We start from the raw sequence: 10,859 nt of genomic DNA, 5'->3' as shown, positions 1-10,859 counted from the left end.
TCTCTGTTTCTGTACGTCTCTCTCTCTCTCTGTACGTCTCTCTGTCTCTGTACGCCTCTCTGTCTCTGTACGTCTCTCTCTCTCTCTGTACGTCTCTCTGTCTCTGTACATCTCTGTTTTGTTCGTCTCTCTGTCTCTGTTCGTCTCTCTGTCTCTAGACGTCTCTCTGTCCCTGTACACCTCTCTGTCTCTGTTCGTCTCTCTGTCTCTGTACGTCTCTCTGTCTCTGTACGTCTCTCTGTCTCTGTACGACTCTCTGTCTCTGTACGCCTCTCTGTCTCTGTACGCCTCTCTGTCTCTGTACGTCTCTCTGTCTCTGTACGTCTCTCTGTCTCTGTACGACTCTCTGTCTCTGTACGCCTCTCTGTCTCTGTACGCCTCTCTGTCTCTTTACGTCTCTCTGTCTCTGTACGTCTCTCTGTCTCTGTACGTCTCTCTGTCTCTGTACGTCTTTATGTCTCTGTTCGTCTCTCTGTCTCTGTACGCCTCTCTGTCTCTGTACGTCTCTCTGTCTCTGTACGCCTCTCTGTCTCTGTACGTCTCTCTGTCTCTGTACGTCTCTCTGTCCCTGTACGTTTCTCTGTCTCTGTACGTCTCTCTTTCTCTGTTCGTCACTCTGTCTCCGTACGTCTCTCTGTCTCTGTACGTTTCTCTGTCTCTGTACATCTCTCTGTCTCTATACGCCTCTCTGTCTCTGTACGCCTCTCTGTCTCTGTACGTCTCTCTCTCTCTCTGTACGTCTCTCTGTCTCTGTACGTCTCTCTGTTTCTGTACGTTTCTCTGTTTCTGTACGTTTCTCTGTCTCTGTTCGTCTCTCTGTCTCTGTTCGTCTCTCTGTCTCTAGACGTCTCTCCGTCTGTTGACGTCTCTCTGTCTCTAGACGTCTCTCTGTCCCTGTACACCTCTCTGTCTCTGTTCGTCTCTCTGTCTCTGTACGTCTCTCTGTCTCTGTACGTCTCTCTGTCTCTGTACGTCTCTCTGTCTCTATACGTCTCTCTGTCTCTGTACGCCTCTCTGTCTCTGTACGTCTCTCTCTCTCTCTGTACGTCTCTCTGTCTCTGTACGTCTCTCTGTTTCTGTACGTTTCTCTGTTTCTGTACGTTTCTCTGTCTCTGTACGTCTCTCTGTCTCTGTACGTCTCTCTGTCTGTTGACGTCTCTCTGTCTCTAGACGTCTCTCTGTCCCTGTACACCTCTCTGTCTCTGTACGTCTCTGTGACTCTGTACGTCTCTCTGTCCCTGTACGTTTCTCTGTCTCTGTACGTCTCTCTGTTCCTGTACGTTTCTCTGTCTCTGTACGTCTCTCTGTCTCTGTTCGTCTCTCTGTCTCTGTACGTCTCTCTGTCTCTGTACGTCTCTCTGTCTCTGTACGTCTTTATGTCTCTGTTCGTCTCTCTGTCTCTGTACATCTCTCTGTCTCTGTACGCCTCTCTGTCTCTGTACACCTCTCTGTCTCTGTACGTCTCTCTGTCTCTGTACGACTCTCTGTCTCTGTACGCCTCTCTGTCTCTGTACGTCTCTCTGTCTCTGTACGTCTCTCTGTCTCTGTACGACTCTCTGTCTCTGTACGCCTCTCTGTCTCTGTACGCCTCTCTGTCTCTGTACGCCTCTCTTTCTCTTTACGTCTCTCTGTCTCTGTACGTCTCTCTGTCTCTGTACGCCTCTCTGTCTCTGTATGCCTCTCTGTCTCTGTACGTCTCTCTGTCTCTGTACGCCTCTCTGTCTCTGTACGTCTCTCTGTCTCTGTACATCTCTCTGTCCCTGTACGTTTCACTGTCTCTGTACGTCTCTCTTTCTCTGTTCGTCTCTCTGTCTCCGTACGTCTCTCTGTCTCTGTACGTTTCTCTGTCTCTGTACATCTCTCGGTCTCTGTTCGTCTCTCTGTCTCTGTTCGTCTCTCTGTCTCTAGACGTCTCTCCGTCTGTTGACGTCTCTCTGTCTCTAGACGTCTCTCTGTCCCTGTACACCTCTCTGTCTCTGTTCGTCTCTCTGTCTCTGTACGTCTCTCTGTCTCTGTACGTTTCTCTGTCTCTGTACGTCTCTCTGTCTCTATACGTCTCTCTGTCTCTGTACGCCTCTCTGTCTCTGTACGTCTCTCTGTCTCTCTGTACGTCTCTCTGTCTCTGTACGTCTCTCTGTTTCTGTACGTTTCTCTGTTTCTGTACGTTTCTCTGTCTCTGTACGTCTCTCTGTCTCTGTACGTCTCTCTATCTGTTGACGTCTCTCTGTCTCTAGACGTCTCTCTGTCCCTGTACACCTCTCTGTCTCTGTACGTCTCTGTGACTCTGTACGTCTCTCTGTCCCTGTACGTTTCTCTGTCTCTGTACGTCTCTCTGTCCCTGTACGTTTCTCTGTCTCTGTGCGTCTCTCTGTCTCTGTTCGTCTCTCTGTCTCTCTACGTCTCTCTGTCTACGTACGTTTCTCTGTCTCTGTACGTCTCTCTGTCTCTGTTCGTCTCTCTGTCTCTGTACGTATCTTTGTCTCTGTACGTCTCTCTCTGTCCCTGCACGTCTCTCTGTCCCTGTACGTTTCTCTGTCTCTGTACGTCTCTCTGTCTCTGTTCGTCTCTCTGTCTCTGTTCGTCTCTCTGTCTCTGCACGTCTCTCTGTCTCTGTATGTTTCTCTGTCTCTGTACATCTCTGTTTCTGTTCGTCTCTCTGTCTCTGTTCGTCTCTCTGTCTCTAGACGTCTCTCTGTCCCTGTACACCTCTCTGTCTCTGTTCGTCTCTCTGTCTCTGTACGTCTCTCTGTCTCTGTACGTCTCTCTGTCTCTGTACGACTCTCTGTCTCTGTACGCCTCTCTGTCTCTGTACGCCTCTCTGTCTCTGTACGTCTCTCTGTCTCTGTACGTCTCTCTGTCTCTGTACGACTCTCTCTCTCTCTGTACGCCTCTCTGTCTCTGTACGCCTCTCTGTCTCTTTACGTCTCTCTGTCTCTGTACGTCTCTCTGTCTCTGTACGTCTCTCTGTCTCTGTACGTCTTTATGTCTCTGTTCGTCTCTCTGTCTCTGTACATCTCTCTGTCTCTGTACGCCTCTCTGTCTCTGTACGCCTCTGTGTCTCTGTACGTCTCTCTGTCTCTGTACGACTCTCTGTCTCTGTACGCCTCTCTGTCTCTGTACGTCTCTCTGTCTCTGTACGACTCTCTGTCTCTGTACGCCTCTCTGTCTCTGTACGCCTCTCTGTCTCTTTACGCCTCTCTGTCTCTTTACGTCTCTCTGTCTCTGTACGGCTCTCTGTCTCTGTACGCCTCTCTGTCTCTGTACGCCTCTCTGTCTCTGTACGTCTCTCTGTCTCTGTACGCCTCTCTGTCTCTGTACGTCTCTCTGTCTCTGTACGTCTCTCTGTCCCTGTACGTTTCTCTGTCTCTGTACGTTTCTCTTTCTCTGTTCGTCACTCTGTCTCCGTACGTCTCTCTGTCTCTGTACGTTTCTCTGTCTCTGTACATCTCTCTGTCTCTATACGCCTCTATGTCTCTGTACGCCTCTCTGTCTCTGTACGCCTCTCTTTCTCTTTACGTCTCTCTGTCTCTGTACGTCTCTCTGTCTCTGTACGCCTCTCTGTCTCTGTATGCCTCTCTGTCTCTGTACGTCTCTCTGTCTCTGTACGCCTCTCTGTCTCTGTACGTCTCTCTGTCTCTGTACATCTCTCTGTCCCTGTACGTTTCACTGTCTCTGTACGTCTCTCTTTCTCTGTTCGTCTCTCTGTCTCCGTACGTCTCTCTGTCTCTGTACGTTTCTCTGTCTCTGTACATCTCTCGGTCTCTGTTCGTCTCTCTGTCTCTGTTCGTCTCTCTGTCTCTAGACGTCTCTCCGTCTGTTGACGTCTCTCTGTCTCTAGACGTCTCTCTGTCCCTGTACACCTCTCTGTCTCTGTTCGTCTCTCTGTCTCTGTACGTCTCTCTGTCTCTGTACGTTTCTCTGTCTCTGTACGTCTCTCTGTCTCTATACGTCTCTCTGTCTCTGTACGCCTCTCTGTCTCTGTACGTCTCTCTGTCTCTCTGTACGTCTCTCTGTCTCTGTACGTCTCTCTGTTTCTGTACGTTTCTCTGTTTCTGTACGTTTCTCTGTCTCTGTACGTCTCTCTGTCTCTGTACGTCTCTCTATCTGTTGACGTCTCTCTGTCTCTAGACGTCTCTCTGTCCCTGTACACCTCTCTGTCTCTGTACGTCTCTGTGACTCTGTACGTCTCTCTGTCCCTGTACGTTTCTCTGTCTCTGTACGTCTCTCTGTCCCTGTACGTTTCTCTGTCTCTGTGCGTCTCTCTGTCTCTGTTCGTCTCTCTGTCTCTCTACGTCTCTCTGTCTACGTACGTTTCTCTGTCTCTGTACGTCTCTCTGTCTCTGTTCGTCTCTCTGTCTCTGTACGTATCTTTGTCTCTGTACGTCTCTCTCTGTCCCTGCACGTCTCTCTGTCCCTGTACGTTTCTCTGTCTCTGTACGTCTCTCTGTCTCTGTTCGTCTCTCTGTCTCTGTTCGTCTCTCTGTCTCTGCACGTCTCTCTGTCTCTGTATGTTTCTCTGTCTCTGTACATCTCTGTTTCTGTTCGTCTCTCTGTCTCTGTTCGTCTCTCTGTCTCTAGACGTCTCTCTGTCCCTGTACACCTCTCTGTCTCTGTTCGTCTCTCTGTCTCTGTACGTCTCTCTGTCTCTGTACGTCTCTCTGTCTCTGTACGACTCTCTGTCTCTGTACGCCTCTCTGTCTCTGTACGCCTCTCTGTCTCTGTACGTCTCTCTGTCTCTGTACGTCTCTCTGTCTCTGTACGACTCTCTCTCTCTCTGTACGCCTCTCTGTCTCTGTACGCCTCTCTGTCTCTTTACGTCTCTCTGTCTCTGTACGTCTCTCTGTCTCTGTACGTCTCTCTGTCTCTGTACGTCTTTATGTCTCTGTTCGTCTCTCTGTCTCTGTACATCTCTCTGTCTCTGTACGCCTCTCTGTCTCTGTACGCCTCTGTGTCTCTGTACGTCTCTCTGTCTCTGTACGACTCTCTGTCTCTGTACGCCTCTCTGTCTCTGTACGTCTCTCTGTCTCTGTACGACTCTCTGTCTCTGTACGCCTCTCTGTCTCTGTACGCCTCTCTGTCTCTTTACGCCTCTCTGTCTCTTTACGTCTCTCTGTCTCTGTACGGCTCTCTGTCTCTGTACGCCTCTCTGTCTCTGTACGCCTCTCTGTCTCTGTACGTCTCTCTGTCTCTGTACGCCTCTCTGTCTCTGTACGTCTCTCTGTCTCTGTACGTCTCTCTGTCCCTGTACGTTTCTCTGTCTCTGTACGTTTCTCTTTCTCTGTTCGTCACTCTGTCTCCGTACGTCTCTCTGTCTCTGTACGTTTCTCTGTCTCTGTACATCTCTCTGTCTCTATACGCCTCTATGTCTCTGTACGCCTCTCTGTCTCTGTACGTCTCTCTCTCTCTCTGTACGTCTCTCTGTCTCTGTACGTCTCTCTGTTTCTGTACGTTTCTCTGTTTCTGTACGTTTCTCTGTCTCTGTTCGTCTCTCTGTCTCTGTTCGTCTCTCTGTCTCTAGACGTCTCTCCGTCTGTTGACGTCTCTCTGTCTCTAGACGTCTCTCTGTCCCTGTACACCTCTCTGTCTCTGTTCGTCTCTCTGTCTCTGTACGTCTCTCTGTCTCTGTACGTCTCTGTCTCTGTACGTCTCTCTGTCTCTATACGTCTCTCTGTCTCTGTACGCCTCTCTGTCTCTGTACGTCTCTCTCTCTCTCTCTGTACGTCTCTCTGTCTCTGTACGTCTCTCTGTTTCTGTACGTTTCTCTGTTTCTGTACGTTTCTCTGTCTCTGTACGTCTCTCTGTCTCTGTACGTCTCTCTATCTGTTGACGTCTCTCTGTCTCTAGACGTCTCTCTGTCCCTGTACACCTCTCTGTCTCTGTACGTCTCTGTGACTCGGTACGTCTCTCTGTCCCTGTACGTTTCTCTGTCTCTGTACGTCTCTCTGTCCCTGTACGTTTCTCTATCTCTGTACGTCTCTCTGACTCTGTTCGTCTCTCTGTCTCTGTACGTCTCTCTGTCTCTGTACGTCTCTCTGTCTCTGTACGTCTTTATGTCTCTGTTCGTCTCTCTGTCTCTGTACATCTCTCTGTCTCTGTACGCCTCTCTGTCTCTGTACGCCTCTCTGTCTCTGTACGTCTCTCTGTCTCTGTACGACTCTCTGTCTCTGTACGCCTCTCTGTCTCTGTACGTCTCTCTGTCTCTGTACGTCTCTCTGTCTCTGTACGACTCTCTGTCTCTGTACGCCTCTCTGTCTCTGTACGCCTCTCTGTCTCTGTACGCCTCTCTTTCTCTTTACGTCTCTCTGTCTCTGTACGTCTCTCTGTCTCTGTACGCCTCTCTGTCTCTGTACGCCTCTCTGTCTCTGTACGTCTCTCTGTCTCTGTACGCCTCTCTGTCTCTGTACGTCTCTCTGTCTCTGTACATCTCTCTGTCCCTGTACGTTTCACTGTCTCTGTATGTCTCTCTTTCTCTGTTCGTCTCTCTGTCTCCGTACGTCTCTCTGTCTCTGTACGTTTCTCTGTCTCTGTACATCTCTCGGTCTCTGTTCGTCTCTCTGTCTCTGTTCGTCTCTCTGTCTCTAGACGTCTCTCCGTCTGTTGACGTCTCTCTGTCTCTAGACGTCTCTCTGTCCCTGTACACCTCTCTGTCTCTGTTCGTCTCTCTGTCTCTGTACGTCTCTCTGTCTCTGTACGTCTCTCTGTCTCTGTACGTCTCTCTGTCTCTATACGTCTCTCTGTCTCTGTACGCCTCTCTGTCTCTGTACGTCTCTCTCTCTCTCTGTACGTCTCTCTGTCTCTGTACGTCTCTCTGTTTCTGTTCGTTTCTCTGTTTCTGTACGTTTCTCTGTCTCTGTACGTCTCTCTGTCTCTGTACGTCTCTCTATCTGTTGACGTCTCTCTGTCTCTAGACGTCTCTCTGTCCCTGTACACCTCTCTGTCTCTGTACGTCTCTGTGACTCTGTACGTCTCTCTGTCCCTGTACGTTTCTCTGTCTCTGTACGTCTCTCTGTCCCTGTACGTTTCTCTGTCTCTGTACGTCTCTCTGTCTCTGTTCGTCTCTCTGTCTCTCTACGTCTCTCTGTCTACGTACGTTTCTCTGTCTCTGTACGTTTCTCTGTCTCTGTTCGTCTCTCTGTCTCTATTCGTCTCTCTGTCTTTGTACGTCTCTTTGTCTCTGTACGTCTCTCTCTGTCCCTGCACGTCTCTCTGTCCCTGTACTTTTCTCTGTCTCTGTACGTCTCTCTGTCTCTGTTCGTCTCTCTGTCTCTGTTCGTCTCTCTGTCTCTGTACGTCTCTCTGCCTCTGTATGTTTCACCGTCTCTGTACATCTCTCTGTCTCTGTTCGTCTCTCTGTCTCTGTTCGTCTCTCTGTCTCTAGACGTCTCTCTGTCCCTGTACACCTCTCTGTCTCTGTTCGTCTCTCTGTCTCTGTACGTCTCTCTGTCTCTGTACGTTTCTCTGTCTCTGTACGACTCTCTGTCTCTGTACGCCTCTCTGTCTCTGTACGCCTCTCTGTCTCTGTACGTCTCTCTGTCTCTGTACGTCTCTCTGTCTCTGCACGACTCTCTGTCTCTGTACGCCTCTCTGTCTCTGTACGCCTCTCTGTCTCTTTACGTGTCTCTGTCTCTGTACGTCTCTCTGTCTCTGTACTTCTCTCTGTCTCTGTTCGTCTCTCTGTCTCTGTACGCCTCTCTGTCTCTGTACGTCTCTCTGTCTCTGTACGCCTCTCTGTCTCTGTACGCCTCTCTGTCTCTGTACGTCTCTCTGTCTCTGTACGTCTCTCTGTCTCTGTACGCCTCTCTGTCTCTGTACGTCTCTCTGTCTCTGTACGTCTCTCTGTCCCTGTACGTTTCTCTGTCTCTGTACGTCTCTCTGTCTCTGTTCGTCTCTCTGTCTCTGTACGTCTCACTGTCTCTGTACGTTTCTCTGTCTCTGTACATCTCTCGGTCTTTGTTCGTCTCTCTGTCTCTGTTCGTCTCTCTGTCTCTAGACGTCTCTCCGTCTGTTGACGTCTCTCCGTCTGTTGACGTCTCTCTGTCTCTAGACGTCTCTCTGTCCCTGTACACCTCTCTGTCTCTGTTCCTCTCTCTGTCTCTGTACGTCTCTCTGTCTCTGTACGTCTGTCTGTCTCTGTACGTCTCTCTGTCTCTATACGTCTCTCTGTCTCTGTACGCCTCTCTGTCTCTGTACGTCTCTCTCTCTCTGTACGTCTCTCTGTCTCTGTACGTCTCTCTGTTTCAGTACGTTTCTCTGTTTCTGTACGTTTCTATGTCTCTGTACGTCTCTCTGTCTCTGTACGTCTCTCTGTCTGTTGACGTCTCTCTGTCTGTTGACGTCTCTTTGTCTCTAGACGTCTCTCTGTCCCTGTACACCTCTCTGTCTCTGTTCGTCTCTCTATCTCTGTACGTCTCTCGGTCTCTGTACGCCTCTCTGTCTCTGTACGTCTCTCTGTCTCTGTACGTCTCTCTGTCTCTGTACGTCTCTCTGTCTCCGTTCGTCTCTCTGTCTCTGTGCGTCTCTCTGTTTCTGTACGTTTCTCTGTCTCTGTACGTCTCTCTGTCTGTTTTCGTCTCTCTGTCTGTTTTCGTCTCTCTGTCTCTGTACGTCTCTCTGTCTCTGTACGTCTTTCTGTCTCTGTTCGTCTCTCTGTCTCTATACGTTTCTCTCTCTCTCTGTACATCTCCTTGTCTCTGTTCGTGTCTCTGTCTCTGTACGTTTCTCTGTCTCTGTACGTCTCTCTGTCTGTTTTCGTCTCTCTGTCTGTTTTCGTCTCTCTGTCTCTGTACGTCTCTCCGTCTCTGTTTGTCTCTCTGTCTCTGTTCGTCTCTCTGTCTCTAGACGTCTCTCTGTCTGTTGACGTCTCTCCGTCTGTTGACGTCTCTTTGTCTCTAGACGTCTCTCTGTCCCTGTACACCTCTTTGTCTCTGTTCGTCTCTCTGTCTCTGTCCGTCTCTCTGTCTCTGTACGTCTCTCTGTCTCTGTACGTCTCTCTGTCTCTGCACGTCTCTCTGTGTCTGTACGTCTCTTTGTCTCTGTACGTCTTTATGTCTCTGTTCGTCTCTCTGTCTCTGTACGTCTCTCTGCCTTTGTACGTCTCTCTTTCTCTGTACGTCTCTCTGTCTCTGTACGTCTCTCTGCCTTTGTACGTCTCTCTGTCTCTGTACGTCTCTCTGTCTCTAGACGTCTCTCTGTCTCTAGACGTCTCTCTGTCTCTAGACATCTCTCTGTCTTCAGACGTCTCTCGGTCTTCGGACGTCTCTCTGTCTCTAGACGTCTCTCTGTCTCTAGACGTCTCTCTGTCTCTAGACGTCTCTCTGTCTCTAGACGTCTCTCTGTCTCTTGACGTCTCTCTGTCTCTAGACGTCTCTCTGTCTCGGTACGTTTCTCTGTCTCTATACGTCTGTCTGTCTCTGTTCGTCTCTCTGTCTCTGTACGTCTCTCTGTCTCTGTACGTTGTTTCTCTGTCTCTATACGTCTCTCTGTCTCTGTACGTCTCTCTGTTTCCGTTCGTCTCTCTGTCTCTGTGCGTCTCTCTGTTTCTGTACGTTTGTCTGTCTCTGTACGTCTCTCTGTCTGTTTTCGTCTCTCTGTCTGTTTTCGTCTCTCTGTCTCTGTACGTCTCTCTGTCTCTGTACGTCTGTCTGTCTCTGTTCGTCTCTCTGTCTCTGTTAGTCTCTCTGTCTCTGTTCGTCTCTGTCTCTGTTCGTCTCTCTGTCTCTGTACGTTTCTCTGTCTCTGTACATCTCTCCGTGTCTGTTTGTCTCTCTGTCTCTGTTCGTTTCTCTGTCTCTAGACGTCTCTCTGTCTGTTGACGTCTCTCTGACGCTAGATGTCTCTCTGTCCCTGTACACCTCTTTGTCTCTGTTCGTCTCTCTGTCTCTGTACGTCTTTATGTCTCTGTTCGTCTCTCTGTCTCTGTACGTCTCTCTGTCTCTGTCCGTCTCTCTGTCTCTGTACGTCTCTCTGTCTCTGTACGTCTCTCTGCCTCTGTACGTCTCTCTGTCTCTGTACGTCTCTTTGCCTCTGTACGTCTCTCTGTCTCGGTACGTCTCTCTGTCTCTGTACGTCTCTCTGTCTCTGTACGTCTCGCTGTCTCTGTACGTCTCTTTGTCTCTGTACGTCTCTCTGTCTCTGTACGTCTCTCTGTCTCTGCTCGTCTCTCTGTCTCTGTACGTCTCTCTGCCTCTGTATGTCTCTCTGTCTCTGTACGTTTTTATGTCTCTGTTCGTCTCTCTGTCTCTGCACGTCTCTCTGTCTCTGTACGTCTCTCTGTCTCTGTTCGTCTCTCTGTCTCTGTTCGTCTCTCTGTCTCTGTACGTCTCTCTGTCTCTGTACGTCTCTCTGTCTCTGTTCGTCTCTTTGTCTATGTACGTCTCTCTGTCTCTGTACGTCTCTCTGTCTCTAGACGTCTCTCTGTCTCTAGACGTCTCTCTGTCTCTAGACGTCTCTCTGTCTCTAGATACCTCTCTGTATTCAGACGTCTCTGGGTCTTCGGACGTCTCTCTGTCTCTAGACGTCTCTCTGTCTCTAGACGTCTCTCTGTCTCTGTACGTCTCTCTGTCTCTGTACGCCTCTCTGTCTCTGTACGTCTCTCTGTCTCTGTACGTCTCTCTGTCTCTGTACGACTCTCTGTCTCTGTACGTCTCTCTGTCTCTGTACGCCTCTCTGTCTCTGTACGTCTCTCTGTCTCTGTACGTCTCTGTGACTCTGTACGTCTCTCTGTCCCTGTACGTTTCTCTGTCTCTGTACGTCTCTCTGTCCCTGTACGTCTCTCTGTCTCTGTACGTCTGTCTGTTTCCGTTCGTCTCTCTGTCTCTGTGCGTCTCTCTGTTTCTGTACGTTTGTCTGTCTCTGTACGT

At 49.7% G+C, this 10,859-nt stretch overlaps 1 protein-coding gene across 1 annotated transcript in view; it reads right to left on the bottom strand.

The window, feature by feature from the left end:
• The window catches only part of LOC138366804 (trichohyalin-like), a gene marked incomplete at both ends in the record, with an annotated part of 12,781 nt that extends 3,790 nt beyond the window's left edge, over nucleotides 1-8,991 (bottom strand). Inside the window, 7 exons of the mRNA XM_069328087.1 lie at nucleotides 354-401; nucleotides 734-991; nucleotides 3,581-3,844; nucleotides 6,283-6,408; nucleotides 6,448-6,624; nucleotides 7,415-7,567; nucleotides 8,659-8,991. Coding sequence (XP_069184188.1) covers nucleotides 354-401; nucleotides 734-991; nucleotides 3,581-3,844; nucleotides 6,283-6,408; nucleotides 6,448-6,624; nucleotides 7,415-7,567; nucleotides 8,659-8,991 — 1,359 coding nt within the window. The remainder of the gene's footprint in view (nucleotides 1-353; nucleotides 402-733; nucleotides 992-3,580; nucleotides 3,845-6,282; nucleotides 6,409-6,447; nucleotides 6,625-7,414; nucleotides 7,568-8,658) is intronic.
• Between the last annotated feature and the right edge of the window lie 1,868 nt (nucleotides 8,992-10,859).

This window comes from Procambarus clarkii, chromosome 20, assembly GCF_040958095.1.
Source record: "Procambarus clarkii isolate CNS0578487 chromosome 20, FALCON_Pclarkii_2.0, whole genome shotgun sequence".
Lineage (NCBI taxonomy): Eukaryota > Metazoa > Arthropoda > Malacostraca > Decapoda > Cambaridae > Procambarus > Procambarus clarkii.
Note: the sequence above shows the minus strand (reverse complement) of the source record. Positions and strands in the feature narration are given on the sequence as shown.